The sequence below is a fragment of the Peromyscus eremicus genome, chromosome X (assembly GCF_949786415.1).
Source record: "Peromyscus eremicus chromosome X, PerEre_H2_v1, whole genome shotgun sequence".
Lineage (NCBI taxonomy): Eukaryota > Metazoa > Chordata > Mammalia > Rodentia > Cricetidae > Peromyscus > Peromyscus eremicus.
Window position 1 is genome coordinate 57,690,512 of NC_081439.1, and position 25,626 is coordinate 57,716,137.

At 40.1% G+C, this 25,626-nt stretch overlaps 1 protein-coding gene and 1 pseudogene across 1 annotated transcript in view; both read right to left on the reverse strand.

Annotated features, from left to right (window-relative positions):
* Nucleotides 1-4,789: 4,789 nt before the first annotated feature.
* Nucleotides 4,790-5,373, reverse strand: LOC131898777 (protein lin-28 homolog A-like; annotated as a pseudogene).
* Nucleotides 5,374-10,157: 4,784 nt separating this feature from the next.
* The window catches only part of LOC131899009 (uncharacterized), a 29,939-nt gene continuing 14,470 nt past the window's right edge, over nucleotides 10,158-25,626 (reverse strand). The window contains exons 3-5 of the mRNA XM_059250342.1: nucleotides 15,585-15,832; nucleotides 14,363-14,502; nucleotides 10,158-11,633 (exon numbers count right to left, since the gene is read on the reverse strand). Coding sequence (XP_059106325.1) covers nucleotides 10,395-11,633; nucleotides 14,363-14,502; nucleotides 15,585-15,832 — 1,627 coding nt within the window. The 3' untranslated portion in view covers nucleotides 10,158-10,394. The remainder of the gene's footprint in view (nucleotides 11,634-14,362; nucleotides 14,503-15,584; nucleotides 15,833-25,626) is intronic.

Sequence of the window (25,626 nt, forward strand, 5' to 3'; positions counted from 1 at the left end):
CTTTAAACCTCCAAAAACGAGATAGAGAAAGGCACTAGAATGTGGAAAGACATTCCATGCTCATGGATTAGTTGAATTAATATTGTGAAAATGATAACTCTACCAAAAGCTATTTACTGATTCAATGCAATCCTGATCAAAATCACTATCTTGTTCTTCACAGAAATAGAAGAAAAAAAGTGTCCTAAAAATCCTATGGAACCACAAAAGACCCCAGATAGGCAAAACAATCCTGAAAGAAAATAAACACAATGCTAGAGGGATTACAATTTCAGATCTTAAGATATATTACAGGCCCATAGTAATAAACAATATGTTGTTGGCGCAAAAACAGACATATAGACCAATGGAACAAAATCAAAGACCTAAACATGAGCACACATAACTCCAGCCACTTAATATTTGACAAAGATGCCCAAAAACATATGCTGGAGAAAAGAAAGAATCTCCAACAAATGTCCCTGGGAAAACTGGATGCCCACATGCAAGAGAATGAAATTAGACCCGTATCTATCACCTTGCACAAAAACTAACTCAAAGTAGATCGATGGCCTAAACCTTAAAACCTCAAACACTGAAACTGCTAAAAGACAACATAGGCAGTATCCATACGATTTAGGTGTACAAAAGGACTTCCTGAATAGGACTCCATTGGCCCAAGAATTAAGGCCAATAATTGTCAAGTGAGACTTCAGGACACTATAAACTTCTGCACAGCTAAAGGAATAATCACCTAGAGAAAGGGGAAGCCCACAGAATGGGAGGGAATCTTTGCCAGCTATACACTTGACAAAGGTTTAATACCCAGAATCTACAAAGAATTCAAAAATCAAAGGGCCAAAAACAGTGACTCCTTCCAAAAAAAAAGAGCCTGGGGTCTGAATAGAAAGTTCTTTAAAAAAAAAAAAAAAAGACAAAACAAAACAAAACAAAATGGCTAAGAGATATCTCAAAAAAAATTCATCATCACTAGAAATTAAGGAAACACAAGTCAAATAACTTTGAGATTTCATCTTAGCCAAGCCAGAGTGTCAAAGATCAACAGAAGAACTGACAACAAATGCTGGAGGGGATGCAAGGAGAAAGGCCCCCTCATTCACTGTTGGTGGATTGCAGATTGGCGCAGCCACTATGGAAATTGGTGTGGAGAACTCTCAAAAACTAAAAATAAATCTACCAAAAGGCAGTATACTGCTCCTTGTCATTTCCCAAAGGACTCAACATCCTACTCCACAGATACTTGTTCAGCCATGTTCACTGCTGCTCTTTTTTTAATAGGAGATGGAAACAACCTAAATGTTCTACAACCAAGGATGTGGGGATGCAGGGTGGCTTGGGAGAGAGGGCTGGAGGGTGGGAGGAGGGAGGAAGGAGATCTGTGTGTGGTATGTGGAGTGAGTAGAAAATTTCTTAATAAAGATAAATGAAGAAAAAAGAAAAGAAAATGTGGTACATATGCATTATGGAATGCTACTCAGTTGTAAAGAGAAATAAAATAGTGAACTTTGCAAGTAAATAGATAGAACTAGAAAAGGTTGTATTGAGTGAGGTAACCCAGACCCTGAAGGACAAATAACACATGTTCTCTCTTATTAGAGGCTCCTAGCTCCAAATCTTCAGATGGAAGTACATAGCCTGAAGTAACTACAGAAACCAGGAAAGTTAAATAGGATTGTTGCCAAGGTAGGTGGGCTGGGGAGCACTAGAGAGGGGAAAGCCGGGCCCAGGTGATCTGATCAGGGAAATGGGGAAAGGGCTCCTGAAAGAGGAGGATGGGAGTAAATACAGAAGAAGGTGGGAGGAGGATAAAAGGGAATAGCAGGGCACAAGTGATCTGATCAGGGAAATGGGAAAAAAGAGGTTCTGTAGGAAAGGGGAAAGGTGCTAAACACATGAGAAGTCAGGAGCTGGGTAAAATACAGTAAATATATCTGAAAAAGCCACAAGGAATCATACTATTAACTATTTACCAAAAACCCTACAATACATGTGATTCTGTGTATAAACATACATATATAGTTTTAACAAACTTTTCTTTTTCTTTTTTTTTTTAGTACCAATAAGTCTTTATTTTCCCAGGGAAGAAGGGAAGGGAAAGTCAGCATGTGTTACAAAATGATTATACGATAGGAATATAAGTACCCGGGTACAGAAAAAAAATCAACCATGAAATAAACACCCCAGTGGTGGGGCCACCAAAGCCCAAGGGGCTCAGTCTCCTCCAGTTCAGGACAGAGAAGGAAGCAGGGAAAGGACAGACAAGTACACACTTTCCCCACCCGCCCTCCCCATAAATTCAAGATTTCTCACAAAGCTTTGGTTTCTAGCAGTAAACATGGAGTTACATTTGTCCATCTCCTAGTAACAATCTTGTGGCCACTTTGACATAAGTTTCTTGCACCGACATTAAGTTCCTGAGTGACTTGACTTATACATTCATATTCCTTTTCTGGTCTTCAGATGGAAGGCCCCACAATTGCTTCTCTCTACCTAAGGGTTATAGACAAAGTTGGTTTGATCCATCCAAAGGTGAATCACACCAAGAAATAGTCTTGCCAGGGAGAAGCAGCTCACCTGTGAGCCCAGCACTGAGGAGGCTAAGGCAGGAGGATAGCCAAGGATCTGGGGCTAACCTGGGTTACAGAGTGAGACCCTGTCTCAAAACAACCAACCAAAACTCTTGACTGAGTCTTGGAACAAGGGATGAGTGAGGTTCATGGCTTCTTCAGAATTTTTACGTGGGTTATTCAAGAGTTGTAGAGACATTCCAAGAAGGAAATGTGTGTAAGTTTTCTTACAAGGGAGAAGAGGGTGGTATAGGAGCTGTTTTAAGGTCAGAGAATGTGGTCCAAAACAGGAAACGGGAAGAGAACAGAAGGGGGAACCATGGTTCCAGAGGCTCACTTCGAGAAGAGGACCCCACCCTTAGGTTTCATGCTGTCATCTGGTGCAGAACTTTCTGTCAAAGATGCTTTGGCTATTTTTCTCTCAATACAAAAAGTTTTGTAAACAATAAAACCCCCAAACAACATGAAGACCAACACATTATATTTACATGAGGCCACCTAGCAATCACCAACTCAGACAGTGAAGTCCTACAAAGGCCAGACGACTACAATAACTGGGGGGGGGGCAGCATTTGGGGGAGACAAGGAACCGGGATCAGACACGCTCCACCCAATGTGCTCTATTGCATTTGTTCCGTTTCAACACAGTGAGGTAGGTTTGCAGTGATCTCACAGCATGTAAACGAAACCCCCTTTTTCCCTTTACCTATCAACCATGACAGTGCAGCAGGACTTGCCACAGGGGCCCACACTCCTAGAGTCCCTCTGGAAGCCAAGGTTGTGAAAGGCTAAAGATTCGAGTCCTTGTTTCATGTCCCCATCCCTAGACAGCACAGTGTGGGACACAGGGTGTTGGTCTTAAGTTGCATCCTTACCAGGAGAACTCAGTGGCAGGACACACCCTAGCACAAATGAGGCCCAAGGTTCAATCCCAGTATCTAAAAACAATCAAACAAAAAAAACCCTCATCCTCATAAATTTGCATTAAAAAAACCAACACCACACACACACACACACACACACACACACACACACACACACACACACACCCTACTGTGTATGGCAGACTTAGACTAATCTTGCGTAGGATGGATTTGGGAATGGAAAATGACTCTTGTGCCTTTCACCTGGCCCAGCCTTTTGACATCTCTGTACCACCTTTTCCTGTGTAGACTAATTTCCTATCTTTTGCCCAAAAAAGTGAGATCAAGTCATGGGTAGCTTAATTAAAACCTAGCCTCCTGTGAGACATTTTAAGGTGGACGGAGGTTTTAAGGACTATATGGCAGAAAAGCCATCTGTAATTGGCAAAAATGAGGTAGTTCAATAGGCTGTGCATTCCAATGGTTGGTCTCCATGGTGATCTAAACAAAAAGTATTCCTGCTGCGCAGACCTGGAGCTGCTTGGACTTATCCTTGAGATTGCTTGTGTACCTGAGAGCACAGTGCAGGAATGAGGGCCTTAAGATTAAAATATACAAAAATACAAACCCATTATTTATATTAAGGAAAAAACTAAAACGCACAAGATACATCATTTGCACACAGATAGTGCAGTTGGCATCCTGGAGGAATTGGGACCCAAGGCGCAGTTACCCAAGGGCGCAAATAAATTAAAATCACATTGGTCCAGAAAGGGCTGCGAGTGAGGGAGCACAGCAGGTCTGCAACTGTCCCCCCGCCCAACTACCCTCTGCCTGTCATCACAACCCACTGCTGGACACTGTTCCCAGCACCGCACCCCAGGACTGGGTTATGAGTAAGCAAGATGTGGAAAGAAAACCCTTGCCTGGTTCGTGAGAGTCCCTCCCACAGAATGTAGTAGCTGCAGGGTTAGGTTCATTGTTGTTGTTTTACACTTGTTTCACACCCTGTCTGGCAAGGGAAATATCACACAGCCTTCTACAGAGGGACTTTCCTATCCCAGCCACTTTCAAAAGCATGTCGTTGTGGGTTCAAGCCTCAGCTAAGGTATGCAGGTTCTAGCGTGGTTCCCCACAAAAGCCTTCACTTGCATGTAGATAAAGCATGGTTGGAGTTTCCATTGACTCTCCCTTTCCCTCCACCAAGGGAAGACAGGGTGATACTGGGAACCCCGGCCTGAGAAACATGGCAATGCCAGCTACCCGCAACCCACCCCATCCCACTTTCTCCATTCTGCCAATTGATGCCTCCTCCTTAAAACTCCCCAATAACAAAAGAATAGCCCCCACTCCTGGGCCTCAATTCTGGGCTTCTGGGAGTAGAGCAGGGCTGTGGATCTCTTCCTCTTCCTCCCGGAAGTAGGCAGGCTTCCCCTGAGAAGTGGGGGCCTGCTGGGCGTTCACTGGACATGAGGCCACCATATGGTTGATGCATTGCTTGGCATGGTGGTCTAGACCACCACAGTTATAGCACCTGTCGCCTTTAGATCTTCGTTTCTGTGTGTTCTTCCCCTTTAGCCGCTCACTCCCAATACAGAACACTCCACCAGGGCCAGTGACACGGATGGATTCCAGACCCTTGGCAGACTTCTTGAAAGTGAACTCTACCGCCTCACCCTCCTTGAGGCTCCGGAAATCTTCCATGTGCAGCTTACTCTGGTGCACAAAGATGTCCACCGGGGGGTCGAACACGACCCCAGCGCGGGCAGTCATGGACAGGAAACCGAACCCCATGCGCACGTTGAACCACTTACAGATGCCGCCCCGTGCAGCAGCTGTGGCTTGTCTGCCGCCGGGGCCGCGTCAGCTGGCGCCTTCTCGGGCCCCTTCTCCGCTGCCTTGGCGCAGCCACCTATGAACTGCTGGTTGGACACCGAGCCCATAGTCGTCGGCTGAGCCCGTGGCCCCGGACCCCAGGTCGGGCGGGTGCTGGCCCCAGAGAAGTCCGGAGGCAAAGGGGTGGTTCGGAGAAGAGGCTGCTACATCTTCCCCCGCACAATTAATGAACTTTTCTTGTCTTGCCTGATAGAGCTCCCTCCAAGAGCAAAAGACTACCTAAAAAAAAAAAAAAAAAAAAAAATCTGATACCAGGCACAAGAAGCCCACTTTTAAGTTGTTGGTCAGAGCTGTTCAAGAGATTCCCAAAGCATACAGCCTATTGCTGTTGCCTTTGGTTACACCTCAGACTGCTAAAGACACCATGCACTTCAGACACAGGGCCCAGAGACCCCCCTGAGCAGGAAATGACCTGAATGCCCCATCCGTGAGGACTGGCTTTCATGGTACCAGAAAGGAAGCAACAAATAGCCTTACTCAGCTATGACACCTATGAACCACATCAATGACCAGTATGGTACAATTACCCTAAGGGTGCAGCAGTGTCATGTGTACCTTGTTGGTAGCCAACAGCTTTCTAATTGAACTCCAGACCCACTCAACAAAAAGGAAATCATGTTGGTACTGGAAACCTAGCTAACTAGTCGATGCCAGTGAAGTCATGGATATTGGAGAAGAACCAACATCACTAATTTAATAAACTGCCGTTACCCCTAACAACAATCTAAACATTTGTCCTCATACCCACAGATAAACGAAGTCTTTACCCCTTATTAAAGAAACTTGGACACCACTACAGAAAACCACAATCAATCAAAATTCAGAGTTATGGGCCGGGCGGTGGTGGCGCACGCCTTTAATCCCAGCACTCGGGAGGCAGAGGCAGGCGGATCTCTGTGAGTTCGAGGCCAGCCTGGGCTACCAAGTGAGTCCCAGGAAAGGCGCAAAGCTACACAGAGAAACCCTGTCTCGAAAAACAAAAAACAAAAAACAAAAAAAAATTCAGAGTTATGGAACCCAGTCCCAAAGGATGCATGCATCTACCATATAATCCCCACACCTAAGTTTCAGAGAACATTGCAGAAGAGGAGAAAAGATTGTAAGAGCCAGAGAATCAGGGCATTTGCTGTAGATTTTGTCCTTTAGTAATGTTAGAAGCTACACCCATAAACTCTCACCAACAGGACCTCCTAAACATGAGCTAAATAGAGATAATACCAGTAGATATGCCTTTGGATAAGGAAAATCCCAAAAGGCCTCAACCTTCAACAAAGAACTATAGGCAACTAAAGAAAGCTGAGAGTAGGCGAAATCGTCTTCCCCAGGGAAGAGCACACGAACTGGTTCTCCAATACCAAATGGTCAGTCCTGAAAACATACATACAAGTGACATTATACAGACCAAGTAGGTTCTATTTAGGAATATATATATATATGCATGTAATAAGTTAGTGAAAAAAAGAGCCCATGAATTTGATGATAGCAAGGAAGGATTCAAAGTACAGAAAGGAAAAAGAGAAATGAAACTGTATTACAGTCTCAAAAATAAAAACTTAAAAATATATTTCTAATAGCCATACTTGCTCTTAAAAATCTTCTGTATGGCCGGGCGGTGGTGGCGCACGCCTTTAATCCCAGCACTTGGGAGGCAGAGCCAGGCGGATCTCTGTGAGTTCAAGGCCAGCCTGGACCACTAAGTGAGTTCCAGGAAAGGCGCAAAGCTACACAGAGAAACCCTGTCTCGAAAAACCAAAAAAAAAATCTTCTGTATGTAGTGTTATGAAAGATATTCTAGATCTATTGTGGTTGTTGGTGGTACACCATTTTCATTTTCAACATATTTGTATCTTTGAAACTGAAGTTCATCTTACAGATGTAGTGGTTTGGTTTTTCTTTCTTAAAATGCTTCCCATCTTTCCCTCTTAACTAGATCATTTCATTGGTGTTAATGTAATACCTAACAAGGGGACTTTGGCAGTTTGCCATTCTTAGTGCTTCATTTCCTAGGCTATGGTTGTGCTAGATATAGTCCCCATCGTGTCAGTTTACTGACCTTGCCATTTCTTTTGATATATAATTTGGTTATTTTTTCTTTAGCAGTTAGGCAGTTTCTTACAATACTAAATTTCTCATTGTTTTATTATTGCCATATGACTCAAATTTCAGTTTTGGATCTTCCCAGGGGAATAAAGTTACATTTACACATAATCTTGTGAATGAATTTTTAGCAGTTTAGCACATATAAGCAAGAACTTGACATAATTTTTATATCTATTCAATGACTGAATTGTTAAACACATTATGTATATACATGCCATGTATTACTACAATACAACAAGTTTTAAAACCCTCTTCTTGGCTACTGCTCTATTGCTGTGAAAAGACACCATGACCAAGGCAACTCTTATAAAAGAAAGCATTTAGTTGGGGGCTCACTTAAAGTTTCAGAGTCTTAATCCTTTATCATTGTGGCAGGAAGCATGGAGGTACACAAGCAGACACAGTGGTGGAAAAGTAACTGAAAGGCAGCAGGGAGAGAGATTGGGCTTAGAAACCTCAGTGACACAATTCCTCCAACAGGGCCACACCTCCTAATCCTTCTAATCCTATCAAAGAGTTCCACTCCCTAAAGAGTAAGCATTTAAATATATGAGCCTATGGAGGCCATTCCTATTCAAACCACCACACCGTCTTTTAGGATATGTTACCTTAACAGAATCGTCATAGGGTTATGGCCACATCCTGGTTGTTATCTATGTTATAATATTACAAAGTATTACTATTGAGGGACAGTGAAGAAACTTCTCATGGTATCTCTCTATTATTTTTTATAATTGTACATGAATCTATTATTAGATAAATCAAAATTCCAATATGTAATCATTGGTTGTGATGGTTAGTATTAGTTGTCAATTTGACAGCATCTGAAATCACCTGAGAGATGGGCATCTGGGTATGCCAGTGGAAGAATATTTTGATTGTATTATTGTGGGAAGAACCATCTAACTTGTGGTTCCATTCCCTGACAAGGGATATGGATTGTACACAATGGAGAAAGTGTGCTGAGCACTAACACGCATTTTTCCTGGTTGTGGATGGAATATGACAAGTTCCTTCAAGATCCTACAGCTCTGACTTCACCACAATGAACTATAATCTGAACTATGATCTAGAATAAACCCTTCTCCCTTAAGTTATTCTTGTCAGAATGTTTTTATCACAGCAACAGGAAAAGAAACTAATATGAGTCAACCGGGAATCTTGATCCTAGAAAAGATAAGTTTTGTGTTCACACAAATACTGCATATTAATATCCATAGAAAACATTTGCAATAATAAGAAACCAGAAATAATCCAGATACCTTCAGTGATTGGATAGAGAAATAGTGATACATCCACACCTTCTAACATAATGACATGATTTAAAATAATTACTGGTACAAGCATTAACTTATATAAATAGTAAGGAAGTTATGCTGAATGAAAAAAGTCAGTTACAAAAAATTACATACCATATGGTTCCTATCATAACATTCTCAAAATGGTAATTCTTGTGATAGAGAACATATTAATGCCTACTAAGGATTAGTGATAAGGTTCTTGTGAGAAGGCAGTAGATATGACTATAAAATGGTAACATGAGGAATTTTTATGGTAATAGAAATATTATATCTCATGACTATAGAGATGTATTCATGAAATTATATGCATTGAAAATTGCATAACAAACATACAGTTCAGTACAAATAGAACATAAAAATTATGAACTAAGGTGGATGAATTGTATCTATGTTAATATTCTTATTATGATGTTGTGCTACAGCTTTTCAAAATTTTTACAATTTAGGAAAAATGTAGCACTGGTAACTTCTTTTTATGGTGTTTTTAAACAGTGTAACTCTTCAATTATCTTGGAATAATTTTTTTCAACTTGTAAGCCTTCAAAACATCAAATTGATCCACATGTAAAAAGACTAATCCTCTTAAAAATTACAAACTCCAGCACAAAACAAGATCTCATTAACAAGAAATGTATTTGCTTTTTTTTTTATTTTGCAATACAATTCAGTTCTACATATCAGCCACAGATTCCCTTGTTCTCCCCCCTCCCGCCCCCCCTCACCTTCCCCCCACCCCACCCCCCATTCCCACCTCCTCCAGGGCAAAGCCTTCCCCGCGGACTGAGATCAACCTGGTAGACTCAGTCCAGGTAGGTCCAGTCCCCTCCTCCCAGGCCGAGCCAAGCAATCCTGCATAGGCCCCAGGTTTCAAACAGCCGACTCATGCAATAAGCACAGGACCTGGTCCCACTGCCTGGATGCCTCCCAAACAGATCAAGCCAATCAACTGTCTCACCCATTCAGAGGGCCAGATCCAGGTGGTGACCCCTCAGTAGGAGGATACTAGATGTGGAACAAGGATGACTGGACTGCTACTCACATTATCAGGGAGGCTACCTGGAAAACAGGACCCCAAGAAAGACACGGGATCGCCCATTGACAGAGAAATGGAATGAGATCTACATGAACAGCCTGGACATGAGTGGGGGTAGTGAAGGGCGAGGGTCGAGGGAAAGAGAGCTTGGGGGAGCGGGAGATCCCAGCTGGATCAACAACAGAGAGGGAGAACAAGGAATAGGAGACCATGGTAACTGAAGACCACATGAGAATAGGAAGAAGCAAAGTGCTAGAGAGGCCAACAGAAATCCACAAAGATACCCCCACAACAGACTGCTGGCAATGGTCGAGATACAGCCCGAACTGACCTACTCTGGTGATGGGATGGCCAAACACCCTAATTGTCGTGCTAGAAACCTCATCCAACTACTGTATTTGCTTTTCAATTTGTTTTTATTTTAGTATTTTGAAAAGAGATGAGTGTTACATAATTTTCCATTAGGACAAATGACATTTCAAATGAGGTCATAAGTTGTTCCAAGGGAGTAAAGTTAACTTGTTTCCATAAATATATGAGTTTTGATATAGACAAAAAATTCTGCTATGTTACTTCACATTACTGATACTTTAAGAATGCTCTGATGTCCAGCTCTTTCAGATTCAGCTTTTAGTTAGGGTTGAATTTCAGCTGTAGGCTCTATCATGTCCTTAAAGGAAGACTGATCTTGTGTTGGTAGTGTACTGTATGGAATTTGGTGTGGAGGGTTTGTAGTCTCAAGATCAGCAGGTGAAGATGCATCGGTAACCGCTGTAGAAGTTGGGGGTATACCTATGTTAGCCAATGGTACAATCTGGAATCTATCTGCATCAGACACAGAATGATTCTGAGTTTTTAGTGAGTCAATAACTGATTGATCATGAGAATTTGCATTATAGTCAGAAGAAGAATTCCAGGCCTTAATTGTACCACTTGGTTGGAGAATAGTTCTATTTTCATAAGACTCCATGGGCAGACCCGTTTGATTAATAGGAAAGAAATCCCAGGGTCCCTTTTTTTCAGATAAATGAAATTTTGGAGCTGAGTTGTCCTGAGTCACGTTTTGATTCTGAGATACATTTGCCATGCCTTTGAAAATGTTTTTGTATTCATCTAAATCAGCATTTTCTGTCCAAGATTCGTCAGTGGTACTAGTATCGTGAAAACGTACAGGCTCCGCTTCATCATCTACAGATGGACTCCATTGTTTAATTACATCTGCCATGATTTTATCAAAAGACTTATCAGGATTATTGGCTGCAAGATCCAAGGGTTTAGCACTATCGGTCTTAGGAGAAGTATATGGCCTAGCTGTGTCAGAAATAAGCTGAGATAATGGGTATTTATTAAAACTGCCTGTATTAGGTGGAGGGGTAACCTGAATTAAATTCTGTCCAAAGTTTTCTGGAAGTCTGGCAACAGGAAATGGTTTCAATTGCTCAGCTCCAAATCTGACAGCTTGTGGGGTCTGGCTTTTATCAAGGAACAAATTATGACCATCAGTAAAATAATTCACATCACTAAAATTAAAGATTTGAGGGAGATTGTTGATATGTTTGGTTTGTGGAGAAATGTCTAAGTTTTCTTGCAGGGACATCAAGGAGGTATTAGGTGAGGCCATCGTTGGGATATAATTATGGCTGTGTTTGATTTGGGGAACATGCTCGTTTTCTTGCAATGTCCTACAGCGTAAAGAGGAAGTAGGATTCAGTAGCTTTTTAGATGCCTTGATGAATCGTTTCATCCAGGTAAAGTAGTGGGCTGTTCTAATGATGACTGTGGGATTTTGACATATCCGCGATGTCTTATGGACAAGGCCCACGAGTTCCCAGTGGTTCTTTAGGAAACATAGAACAGGACTGGCTCTTTGTATCTGAATAAGAAAACCAAGAAATATGTGTCACTTGTGCAGTCTACTGTGCATACAATTCATATACTATATGAGGAAGAAGGGAAAAATTCAAATAATTTCATTATCAAGTAGCTCCCAGAAATTACCAATGTAAGACATGGTCACATACAGTTGAAGTATATAAGAGAATATAGCAAGTGTTGGTACTAATTACAAATTTTAAGACTCCTACAACCAACCACTTTATCAGCACTGAATTTGGATTTCTAAAAGTTATACCAAACTTAATGTTAAGTCAGAAAAGAACCAAACCAATTATCTTTTTCATACAAAATCTTCCCTTTGCTGTTTTCCTAGTAACAGTTACAACTGCTTTTCCAATGTTCAAGTTTTAAAATAAAAAAAAACTTTGAAATCATTCTCAGTGCCTCTCCTTCCACATATCTTACCAGTCTATCAACAAATAATGATTCTGATATTTTAAATAATTTCAAAAAAATGTATTTTAATAATTAAATAATTTTCTTATCTAGGGATGCTACTATTGTTGATAAAACATATAGTAGCCTTGTGAAAAGGCAGGCTCTTGTCCTTCTTACATCTGATTTTAATACAACATCCAAACTTATCCTCTTAAAATCTAAGAAAGACCAGTACATCTTTCTGCTTAAAAACCCTCCGGTGAGTGCTTCCAAGTCTTAACAATGTTAAAAGATTAGTTTTTATGATAGCTTATAAGACCTTTGAAACCCTTGTTACCACCTTGATATCACCTACTGCTGTTGGCTTGACTAGGGTACTATAACCACCTGGTCTCTCCTTTCTGATATATATATCCACATCAAAATCATTGTACTGCCTTTTCCTCTACCCTATACTTGTGACATTGGTCTGATATCCAAATGACTTCCTTCATCACTTCTTCCACAATTCCTTTCAAACACTTATTTTTTTAACAAATGTCTTTCCTGATTACCTAATCCTATTGAACAGGATTATATAAATGAAAATTCTTCTATCTTGTGTTGCAAGTATTTTAGGCTAATACTGTCTTTAGAGTCCATCCAGTTATTTCAGACTCCATGCAGAATTAAAGGTTATAATAAGCCCTGTTCTTCATTTATTGTCCTGGTGTATTTTACTCAAAATATTTAAATAGCACTTGTATTATTTACTTATTCTTGATCACCATTCAAAAATGGATAAACTCATGAGAACATGAACCACCCTATCCTCACTGCTATTACCCTAGTTCAGATAAGGTTACTATGTAAGAATGAAGAGTGCATAAATACTCATCTCATAACTGTTGTTTTGCATTTCTTCAACAAGCCTTTCCTTTTAGGGCATTTTCACACCCGCTATGAGTAAACTTCAAAAATAAACTTTGTCATGACATTTCTCTTGTCAAAATCTTTGCATGGCCCCCCCATTCTCTAAATAATACAGTATGCTTGTGTTAATAAGGTAATAACACATTCATAATCTGTCCAGTGATTATTTGTCTCTCACTTCTCTCCTCCCTTGTACTCCACTTTTCCCCCCAAATCAAGGCATTTTTACATTTTTCAGACTTGTCATATTCCGCTCCCTATGACCTAAATGCCATCATTTCATTTTATACTTCTTATCCGATTTGATAAATGGCTACTTATCTTTAAATAGTAGTTGAAATATTAACTTCAACACACTTTAAATTAGCCTTCCTTTTTTACTCTCAGTGCTAATTTCATACTGTGCAGCTATCTATTATACTTGTCCTCCTGGGCTACTATTCTCTGCTTTCTGTATAAGAATGTGAGCTCTGGTGCTGGGACCATGGATGATTTTTTTTTCTAGCAAACCTCCATTCTACTGTAAGCCCTCTGATGTTTGTGAGCACTCTGGCTCCTTTATCTCCCCTATCAGACTGACATTCTAAGGACTGGTCTCAGATGTTTCTTTTCTATCTCACCAAATAAACAGCAGTCCCCTAACTGCTTACCTGAAGTTCTTTTGCAACCATGTGTTTCTAGAAACTAACATGAGGCCTGATATTCGATACATATTTCCAGAAATGGTACTGGTATTCATCTCATCCTTTGCAATTATCCACCATGAAACCTAGGTATTAACTCTGTAACTTTTCATGTGCTATTTCCTCATCTCAATTTGAAACAATTTTGAACAATATTGCATCTGTTCTTGCTTAAATTACTTCTCCTCTCTCAAGACTTAGCATTCAAGGCTGATCATATCATTCAGTAACTCAGTCCAGATCTCCACAGTTCAAGTTATTGCTTCCCTTGAAGTCTATTCACCAGTATTTGTGTATGTGATTTCAAGTTGTCCAAGATATATTGGTACCTAAAACTTATCCTGCATGAGGCTTTATTTTATATAGCTTTTCTACATGAATAGGTGGAGTGAGTTGTGTCTGTACCTTTTAAATCTCTCCACAGTTAAGTCTGAGCCATACTGTGTTCATTATGGTACCTACTGAGAAACTATAATAAAATTAGAAGCAGAAAGACAAAATGTATGTGTGTATTCGTTGATTCTTTTTTTCTTGTATTTCTCATTTGTACCTAAAGCCTTCCTTGTGATAAACTCTATGCCTCTCAAATATACAATGGAATGTCCCAGATTCGCATATTTGCCTGGCGCCATCTTCCTTATGTCCTGTTATCGAACATTTACTTGCATATCTACAGAATTCTACATTTTTACGTTTCCTTCCTGTTCTTAATATTGCTCTGGTGTATGATTACCCAGCAATCTTCCCGTGGTTGACTCTGAATGCACATGCCCTCACTCTTCTCTAGATATGAATGCTGATGGTGACATGTTGAGAAGTCCAGCAGCTGCACCGATATCTTCTTTACTTTGGTGGTTCCAAGCTTCTTGCTACCTAAAGGCATACATAAGGGATAATGCTGAGATCCAAAACACCCGCTCTCTGACTTTGGTTTGTCGCCACTCTCAATTCAACCGCATAATCTTCCCAAGACATTCTCCTTTCTCTTCCTTTCTTTCCTCCAACTTTCCCCTTTCCTTTCTCTCCTCTCTTTAGACATTTCCTTACCTTGGATTTTCTGAACCATTCCTACCTTCCTTACCCTATTGTGATGATTAGTCTTGATTATCAATTTGATTGGATTAAGAAACACCTTAGATTGCAGGGTGTGGTGGCGCACACCTTTAATCTTAGCGCTCAGGAGGCAGAGGCAAGCAGATCTCTGTGAGCTAGAGGCCAGCTTGGTCGCCAAAATGAGTTCCAGGACAGCCAGGCCTGTTACACATTACACATCTGTTTTCTGAGAATGCCTGTCTCAGAAAAACAACAACAACAAAAGAAACACTTTGGAGTACCTAAGTAAAGCCCAACTCTGGGTATGTCTTATAGCATTTTCAAACATCTAGCTAATGACCACTCTTAACAAAACAATGAAATAATCACTTGAATATGATAGCAGTGTTGAGATACGGTTAAAGGTATGAAGTGAACCCTAGTTGGAGTGGTAGTTAACTGGGGACATACCTTTGTCCCTTCTTATACTCCTCCCTTCTCTCTACTTCTTGAACACCAAGAAGTGAAGAACAGCCTCTACCACACGCTCCAATTGCTAGTGTTCTGCCCAGTACATGGGGACAAGCAGCCATATATAGAACTTTCTGAAAACATGAGTCAAAAGAAATCTATCCTGTCTCAAATAATCTCCATTAGATCTTTCACAGCAACAAGAAAAGTAGTTAAAATACCTGGGTATAGACATAGTTCTGTAACAAGAGTTGAGACAACCGCAGGCATATTCCATTCCTTCCTTACACTTCAAGTTTATGTCTCACTGGACTGAGGTGATATGGACTTAAGGATCTCCACTATTTCCTCTAGATTAGTCTTCCCATGTCAGAGACTAATTTCTTTAGAAAATGAGTCATAGGACCAGAGCCAAAATCACAAAATAGTGTCCCTTGACTCCTTTTACTTACTTTGGTATTGATACACATCACAGTTTCTGTATTGACACTTGGAACAGCTCTTCAAAGATACATTAGGGGACTGAGACAGTGGTATTTCATCCCCATAGAGAGGTTCTTCCAGAATGACCAGGCCAATATCTGCTTTTATTGGGTCATTTTCATCCTGAGGATCAAACTTGGGATGGAGACAGATTTTTTGGCCATGTGGGATGCTTTCTGGGTCATTCACTCCTGAAATGTCCAGGTGTGACAGTTTCCTAGGGTAAGAGAAGGATATGCAACAATTTAATTGATAACAATAAATGATTATCCATATAATTTCTTATGAAAGGCATTGTTTGGCATCATACATCAAATTCAAAGTTATAAAATAGCCTAGTTTTTTCATTTATATGACATTATCTTAATTCCAAGCCACACCGTGGCCCTTGGTTTCTTTACATTTCTACAGCTCTACTACCAACTATCTGATTCTCAAAAAATTGTCTTGTATGCTTGGATCTTAGTGAATCTCATAAATTGAGAAGAGAAAGACTGCCTATTCAAACTTCGTTTCGGATTTAACATTCTCCAAGTTGAAAAATAAGCCCAAACTCTCTACCTGGGATCACCAGTGTCTGCAAGAGTCTGGGATTCATAAGCAGTTTCTACTCTCCTTTCTGTCCTCCACTACAATCTCTCCAGTCCCATCTCTAACTCTGTAGCAGACTGCTTGTATGTGCCTCTCCTCCCACCCTACCTTCAATCCCTGGGGACTCCACTGAACTTACTTTGAACCCAGCCTTCTGTCAGCCACTGATACCTAGACACACTTTCTACCTGGGGCCCCCAGTGGACACACTGGTCCTGGATACAGGCAGGTGATGTGTTTTACTCTCCTTCCTGTCCTCTGTTAAAAATCTCTCCAGTCTCACCCCCCTCCCTGTAGCAGCATGCTTGCAGGGGCCTGTCCTCCTACCCTCCCTCCATTCCCTGGAGACTCCACCAAACCTCCTCCTTCCTATGGTCTTTCTCTACCCTCTCCACCCCCGACTCTATCCTATCTCCATTCCTTTAAGTTCACCCCTGATATCTCAAAACACTTTCTAACTAGGACCCCCAATGGACAAACCTGGCAGGAACTCGGGTAAGTTATTCACACTAACCTTCCTGTCCTCCATTATGATCTCTCTATTCTCACCCTGAGCCTAGTAACAACTTACTTACAGGTGCCTCATTTCCCTCCTCAACTCTATTCACTGGGGAGTCCAACTCCTGGTTCAAACCAAAAGTCACCCTTGCCCATTTACCTCTTTCTCTCCAAATTATTATTTGTCTCACTGCACTTTGCTTTTAAAAATCCCCTTTTCCCACCACACCTGCAATTTCCAGGGACCCTGCCTCTTGGTGTAGACAGGATCCTCTTATCTCTTTTCTGAAGCCCCTCTAAGGCCACCTCCATTCCTTTTTGCCACCAGCTGACATGAAAAAGCACTCTCTACCATGGAACCCACAGCCACCACACTTCCCTAATATCCAGGGAGGATAACAGAAACCAAGAAATATAACACCCACCCAACAAAGACAAGACCAGATATCAACTCCTAGAATCACCTCAATCATCCTCACCCCAGATGCCTAGACACCAGCACAAAAGCACAAACACTGAGAAATGCAGGGACAAGACAAGGACTTCAAAATAGCTATTATGAATATGCTTCAAGGACCTGAAAGAGGATATGAATAAATCCCTTAATGAAGTCTATGAAAACACAAACAAACAGTGGAACAGAATAATAAAAAATAGGTCAAGACATGAAAGCAGAAATAGAATCACTAAAGAAAACCCAAACTAAGATAAAACTGTGATGCAGAATAATCTTTTTGTACACTGTGAAGATGTGTCACTCTGATTGATTTAATAAAAAGCTGAATGGTCAATAGGCAGGATTTCCAGGCACAGAGGACGCTGGGAACAAGAAGGGCAGAGATGAGGAGACACAGAGGAAGCAGCATGGGCAACACCAAGTAAAGGTAACCAGGCTACATAAAAGAATATAGAATAAAATATATGGATTAATTTAAGTTATAAGAGCTAGTTACAAACAAGCTGAAGCTATTGGCCAAGCTTTCATAATTAATAATGTGTCTCCATGTCATTATTGGGGAGCTGACAGACCCAACAAAAAGTCCAGCTACAAATGATATCCAATGTGGGGACACATATTTACATATAAGACCTGAGAAAGCTCTTAAAAAGGTTCCAAACACACACACACACACACACACACACACACACACACACACACACACACACACAAACACACACACAAAAAAGCCAGAGCCAAATGCAGCTTCCTAGTTCCACAGTCTCTCATGCAGGCCAAGTACAAAGATGCATATTCTGGCCACTGCCTGCAGGCTTGAGCCACCAGTTTGTCATGAGCTAAGCTGCATGATGGTTTAAGGTTTTGCTCATGCAGACAGAAAAGGTTACAGATATGCAGTAAAGCATGTTCAGACAGAAAAATCTTCTAAACAGATTACAGTGTGTTTAATAATATGCATAGGTGTAAGAAAAGAAAAAGGGTATAGACAGTCATAAAAAAGTTTTAAAATAATAAAGTCTTTAAAGAGTAAAGTAAAGTAATAAAAAAATAAGCCACATAAGGATGGGAAATATTATAACACAGGGAGTTTGGACCTTATATGGTACTTTGTTAATTTGAATTTTTTGAATGCTAATGAACAGACATGAGCTGCTGAAAGACATCGGATTGTGGAAAGGACTGCTGAATTAAACCCACCTATATACTTTAGGAAGGCCTTAACTTTAAAATGGAAGTCAAAAAGTGTATTACATTGGGGAAATGTTGTAGAATATCATTTTAAGATGTGTTACATTTGTTTATGCTATGGAACATTTTTTTAATGATGCAAAGATGTGTTGCATTCTTTTATCTTGCATTTGCTTATCTCTGTGAAGCTGTGTTACTGTGCGTGTCTAAAACACCTGATTGGTCTAATAAAGACCTGAATGGCCAATAACAAGGCAGGAGAAAGAGAGGAGGGGCTTGCAGGCAGAGAGAATAAATAGAAGGAGAAAAATAGGAAAAGAGGGAGCAAGAGGGATCAAGGAGAAAGAAAAGAAGAGGAGGATGCTAGGGGCCAGGCACCCAGCCACACAGTCAGCCATGGATTAAGAGTGAAAGTAAGATACACAGAAACAAGAAAAGGGAAAGGCCCAGACACAAAAGGTAGATGAGATAATTTAGGAAAAGCTGGTTAGAAACAAGCCAAGCTAAGGCCAGGCATTTATAAGTAATAATAAGTCTCCATGTGTATTTATTTCGGAGCTGGGTGGTGAGTTCCCCAAAAGAGCCATAAGAGTAAAAGAGTAAAAAATACCAACAACAAAGAAGGGATTATGCTTTTGTTTCCATGGAGAACAAAAAGCTATGAATTCCTTCCAGGTTAATAGAGATCAGATTTGACTGGGAGAGACCTCCTGAGTATCTTGGTTACAGATGTGGGAGAGGAATCCAAGAAAGACTACAGGACAGGTGATGTGTAAGCTGATCCCTCTGCATGAGAACAGCTTGGAAACCAGATGAGACATGTAAATCTTGTTGACTACAGAGTCCTCATAACTTATTACTACATGCATCTTTTCATATGGCATGGATAGAGATTTATATTACAGTTTGGTTATACAGTCCAAATGGACTTATAAAGTTGACAGATGCCTTTTACCTGCTCAAATATAGAACAAAAAAATCTTTAACTGACTTGTATGTACACACTATACATTCCATGCTTGTGTTAATGTAGATATGTATGTTACCTTTAAAAGTTTATGTGTTTTCAGAGCAAAGAGACCAGACATCAGTGAAAATGGATGGCCCAGGTGATACAGCATCTCAGAGTGCCTCTGTTATAGTTTCCTTAGAGTTCTGTATCTAGAACAGCTTCCAGACTGGTGACTGAAATGGTCCAGCCTCACAGACTACTCCATCCAGAACTTCAGATAACCCTTGCATTATCCCATCACACTGAGACTGGACAACAGTTAGCTCCTCCAGGACTTGACCATTACCTTAATTTTTCAGGGTCCCCTAAAGATGCCAGGACCCACAGGAAGCAGTCTAGAGAGCATGATGCCCACCTTCCCAAGAGGTGGGGTGGGTGGTTTTTGGTAATTTGGTGGGTTATGGATGTTTGTCATTGTTTAGGGGGAGTGGTTACAAATTGTTACTGGTCATGGTCAGGGAGAAAGATAAACAAAGGACATTAGATTCAGAGATCTCTTTCTGAAGGGAAAAGTGCAGAAATGATGAGATAAAGAGTGGATTGTTGAGTCTACTATTAAACAACCACTAGTATCAAATATTTTACATTGGTATAGATTTTTGTATAGTGATACAAATTTAAGGTTATTTTGTTATACTGTATTTGTGTTTCTATTCTTGTTTAAGATATTTTACCTAATGCAGCTCATTTAAAAATGTAATGTAGACACCTGCCCAACTCGGTCCCAGTTGACAGCCAGCAGGCAGGGCTCCTGCAGGAAGGTTCCCCGTTCACCAAGACCCCTAAGCAATCTACATGCCCTGCCCCCATACCCATTTGCCTGAGACCCTAGCCACTTCCTGAGGCCTGGAAACCAACCCCCAGTTCTCATCCAGCCTAGAGAGGGAGCTGTCATTGGACCAAGTGTAACCTCAGCAGACAGGGAATCTGCCAGCCCTCATTAGGCCAAGAGTGGCTTTCTGAAACACAGAATCAATCAGCTCTGACTGGACCAAGAGCCCTGATAAGAACAAGAACAGATCCATAACTCACAGAATCAACTAGCTTGGGTTGACCCAAGAGCAGCTCCCTGAGACACAGAATCTGCCTGCTCCAATTAGACCAAGAGCTAAGATTAGACCCAGAAGGGCCCCCTGAGACACAGACACAACAAGCACAGAGTGGACCAACAGCAACTCGCTCAGACACAGGTACCTCTTATACCTATTAGAGGAGGAGATAGGCAAACGTCAAGGCAGAAGTGCATACAACATAAAGAGCAATACGGTATCACCAGAACCTAGCCCTCCTCCAACAGCAAGACCTGAACATCACAAGGTAGAAGAAGCAGAACAAAGTGACCTTAAGAATAGCATCATGAAGATGCTAGAGGCCTTTCAAGAAAAAATGAAAAATGAAATTGAGGAAAAGACAAACAAAAAAGTGGAAGAAATTAATAAAAAAAAATTGAGAAAAAGACAAACAAAAAAGTGGAAAAATCTATAAAGAAATAGAGGAAAAGACAAATAAAAAATTGAAAGAAAGCAATAAATCCCTTAAAGAAAACCATGAAAAAGCAATTAAACAGGTGAGAGAAACAATTCAAGACCTGAAGAGGGAAATAGAAACAATGAAGAAGACACAAACAGAGGGAATGCTGGAAATAGAAAATCTGAGTAAACGAACAGGAAACCCAGATGCAAGCATAACCAACAGAATACAAGAGATGGAAGAGAGGATCTCTGGTGTAGAGGATACAATAGAGGAAATGGATTCATCAGTCAAAGAAAATACCAAAGCCAAAAAAGTCATAAAACAAAATGTCCAAGAAATCTGGGACACCAAGAAAAGACCAAACCTACGAATAATAGGGATAGAGGAAGGAGAAGAATATCCACTCAAAGGCACAGAAAATATATTCAACAAGATAATAGAAGAAAACTTTCTCAACTTAAAGAAGGAAATACCTATGAAGACACAAGAAGCCTATAGAACACCAAACAGATTAGGCCCCCCAAAAAGTCCCTTCACCACAAAATGACTAAACAACTAAACCTACAGAATAAAGAGAGAATATTAAGAGCAGCAAAGGAAAAAGGCCAAGTGACTTATAAAGGCAAACCCATCAGAATAACACCCGATTTCTCAATGGAGACTTTGAAAGACAGAAGGACCTGGAGAGATGTAATGCAGATACTAAGAGACCATGGATGTCAGCCTAGACTAATATACCCAGGAAAACTTTCAATCATCATAGACAGAGTGAACAAGACATTCCAAGACAAAACCAGATATAAACAATACTTATCCACAAATCCAGCCAGCCCTATAGAAAGCACTAGAAGAAAAATTCCAACCTAAGGAAGTCAGATACACCCACAAAAACACAGGCAATAGATAACCCCACAGCAGTAAACCCCAAAGAAGAGAAGTACACACACACTACCACCAAAAGATAACAGGAACTAACAATCACTGGTCATTAATATCCCTTAATATCAATGAACTTAATCCCCCTATAAGAAGACACAGGCTAACAGAATGGATACAAAAGCAGAACCCATCTTTCTGCTGCATACAAGAAACACACCTCAATTTCAAAGATAGACACTACCTTAGAACAAAAGGCTGGGAAAAGTCTTTCCAATCAAATGGTCCTAAGAAGCAAGATGGGGTAGCCATCCTAATATCCAGCAAAACTGACTTCAAACTAAAATCAATCAAAAGAGATCAAGAAGGACATTACATACTCATCACAGGAAAGATCCACCAAGATGAAATTTCAATTCTGAACATTTATGCACCAAACACAAGGGCACTCACATATATAAAAGAAACATTACTAAAGCTTAAATTACACATAAAACCCCACACATTAATAGTGAGAGACTTCAACACCCCACTTTCACCACTGCAGAGAAATAAGGAACTTAACTGATGTTATAACTCAAATGGACTTAATCGATATCTACAGAACATTCCATCCTAACAAAAAAGAATATACCTTCTTCTCAGCACCCCATGGAACGTTTTCTAAAATCGACCACATACTTGGCCACAAAGCAAATCTCAACAGATACAAAACAATTGGAATAACCTCCTGTGTTCTATCAGAACACCATGGTTTAAAGTTAGACTTCAACAACAACAAAATTTACAGAAAGCCTACAATCTCATGGAAACTTAATAATGCTCAACTGAATCACCAATGTGTCAAGGAAGAAATAAGAAAGAAATTAAAGACTTCCTAGAAATCAATGAAAATGAATATACCACATACCCAAACTTATGGGACACTATAAAAGCAGTGCTAAGAGGAAAATTCATAGCACTAAATGCCCACATAAAGAAGTTGGAGAAATCTCACACTAGTGACTTAACAGCATACCTGAAAGCCCTAGAACAAGAAGAAGCAAAGTCACCCAGGAGGAATAGATGCCAGGAAATAATCAAATGGAGAGCTGAAATCAATACAATAGAAACAAAGAGAACAATACAAAGAATCAATAAAATGAAGAGTTGGTTCTTTGAGAAAATCAACAAGATAGACAAGCCCTTATCCAAACTAACCAAAAGGCAGAGAGAGAGCATTTAAATTAGCAAAATCAGAAATGAAAAGGGAGACATAACAACTAACATTGAGGAAATCCAGAGAACCATCAGGTCATACTTCAAAAACCTGTACTCCACAAAACTGGAAAATCTAAAAGAAATGGATAGATACCACATACCTAAGTTAAATCAAGACCAGATAAACTATTTAAATAGACCAATAACCCCTAAGGAAATAGAAACAGTCATTAAAAGTCTCTCAACCAAAAAAAAAAAAGCCCAAGACCAGATGGTTTCAACGCAGAATTCTACCAGATCTTCAAAGAAGAGGTAATACCAATACTCTTTAAATTGTTCCACACAATAGAAACAGAAGGAACATTAACAAACTCCTTCTATGAGGCTACAATTACCCTGATTCCCAAGCCAAACAAAGATGCAACAAAGAAAGAGAACTACAGACCAATCTCCCTATGAACATTGATGCAAAAATACTCAATAAAATATTGGCAAACAGACTCCAAGAACACATCAAAACAATTATCCACCATGATCAAGTAGGCTTCATCCCAGGGATGCAAGGATGGTTCAACATACAAAAGTCTGTCAATGTAATACATCATATAAACAAACTGAAAGAAAAAAAACCACATGATCATCTCACTAGATGCTGAAAATGCCTTTGAAAAAATTCAACACCCCTTCATGATAAAGGTCTTGGAGAGATCAGGAATACAGGGAACATACCTAAACATAATAAAGACAATTTACAGTAAGCCAACAGCCAACATCAAAGTATATGGAGAGAAACTCAAAACGATTCCACTAAAATCAGGAACAAGACAAGGGTGTCCGCTCTCCCCACACTTATTCAATATAGTACTTGAAGTTCTAGCCAGAGCAATAAGACAACATAAGGAGATCAAGGGGATACAAATTGGAAAGGAAGAAGTCAAGCTTTCACTATTTGCAGATGACATGATAGTATACATAAGTGACCCCCAAAATTTGACCAAGGAACTCATACAGCTTATAAACACCTTCAGCAATGTAGCAGGATACAAGATTAACTCAAAAAAATCAGTAGCCCTCCTATACACAAATGGCAAACGGGCTGAGAAAGAAATCAGAGATACATCACCCTTTAGAATAGCCACAAATGATATAAAATACCTTGGGGTAACTCTAACTAAACAAGTCAAGGACCTGTATGACAAGAACTTTAAGTCCCTGAAGAAAGAAATTGAAGAAGATGTCAGAAAATGGAAAGATTTCCCATGCTCATGGATAGGTAGGATTAACATAGTAAAAATGGCAATCTTACCAAAAGCAATCTATAGATTCAGTGCAATACCCATCAAAATCCCAACACAATTCTTCACAGACCTGGGAAGAACAATACTCAACTTCATATGGAAAAACAAAAAACCTAGGATAGCCAAAAGAATCCCGTGCAATAAAACAACCTCTGGAGCCATCACAATCCCTGACTTCAAGCTCTACTATAGAGCTACAGTAATAAAAACAGCTTGGTACTGGCATAAAAACCGACATGTGGACCAATGGAACTGAACTGAAGATACTAACATTAATCTGCACACATGATTTTCCACAAAGAAGCCAAAACTATACAATGGAATAAAGAAAGCATCTTCAACAAATAGTGCTGGCATAACTAGATGTCAACATGTAGAAGACCGCAAATAGATCTATATCTGTGACCATGCACAAAACTTAAGTCCAAGTGGATAAAAGACCTCAACATAAATCCAGTTACTCTGAACCTGATAGAAGAGAAAGTAGGAAGTAGTCTTGAATGCATTGGCACCAGAGACCACTTCCTAAATGTAACACCAGTAGCACAGACACTAAGAGCAACAACTAATAAATGGGACCTCTTGAAACTTAGAAGCTTTTGTAGGGCAAAGGACACAGTCAATAAGACAAAAATGACAACCTACAGAATGGGAAAAGATCTTCACCAACCCCACATCTGACAGAGGGCTGATATCCAGAACATATAAAGAACTCAAGAAATTAGACATCAAAACACCCAACAGTCCAATTAAAAAATGGGCTATACAGCTAAACAAAGAATTCTCAACGGAAGAAGCTCAAATGGCTAAAAGACATTTAAGGAATTGCTCAACATCCTTAGTCATCAGGGAAATGCAAATCAAAACAACTCTGAGATACCATCTTACACCTGACAGAATGGCTAAGATCAAAAACACTGAAGACAGCTTGTGTTGGAGAGGATGTGGAGCAAGGGGAACACTCCTACACTGTTGGTGGGAATACAAACTTGTACAGCCACTTTGGAAATCAATATGGCACTTTCTTAGAAAATTGGGAATCAACCTCCCTCAAGACCCAGCTATACCACTCTTGGGCATGTACCCAAGGAATGCTCAATCATACCACAAGGACACATGCTCAACTATGTTCATAGCAGCATTATTTGTAATAGCCAGAACCTAGAAACAACCTAGATGCCTTTCAACTGAAGAATGGATAAATAAAATGTGGTACATATACACAATGGAGTACTACTCAGCAGAGAAAAACAATGACATCATGAGGTTTGCAGGCAAATGGATTGAACTAGAAAAAATCATCCTGAGTGAGGTAATCCAGACTCAGAAATAAAAACATGGTGTTTACTCACTCATAAGTGGATACTAGATGTAAAGCAAAGGATAACCAGACTGCAACTCATAACTCCAGGGAG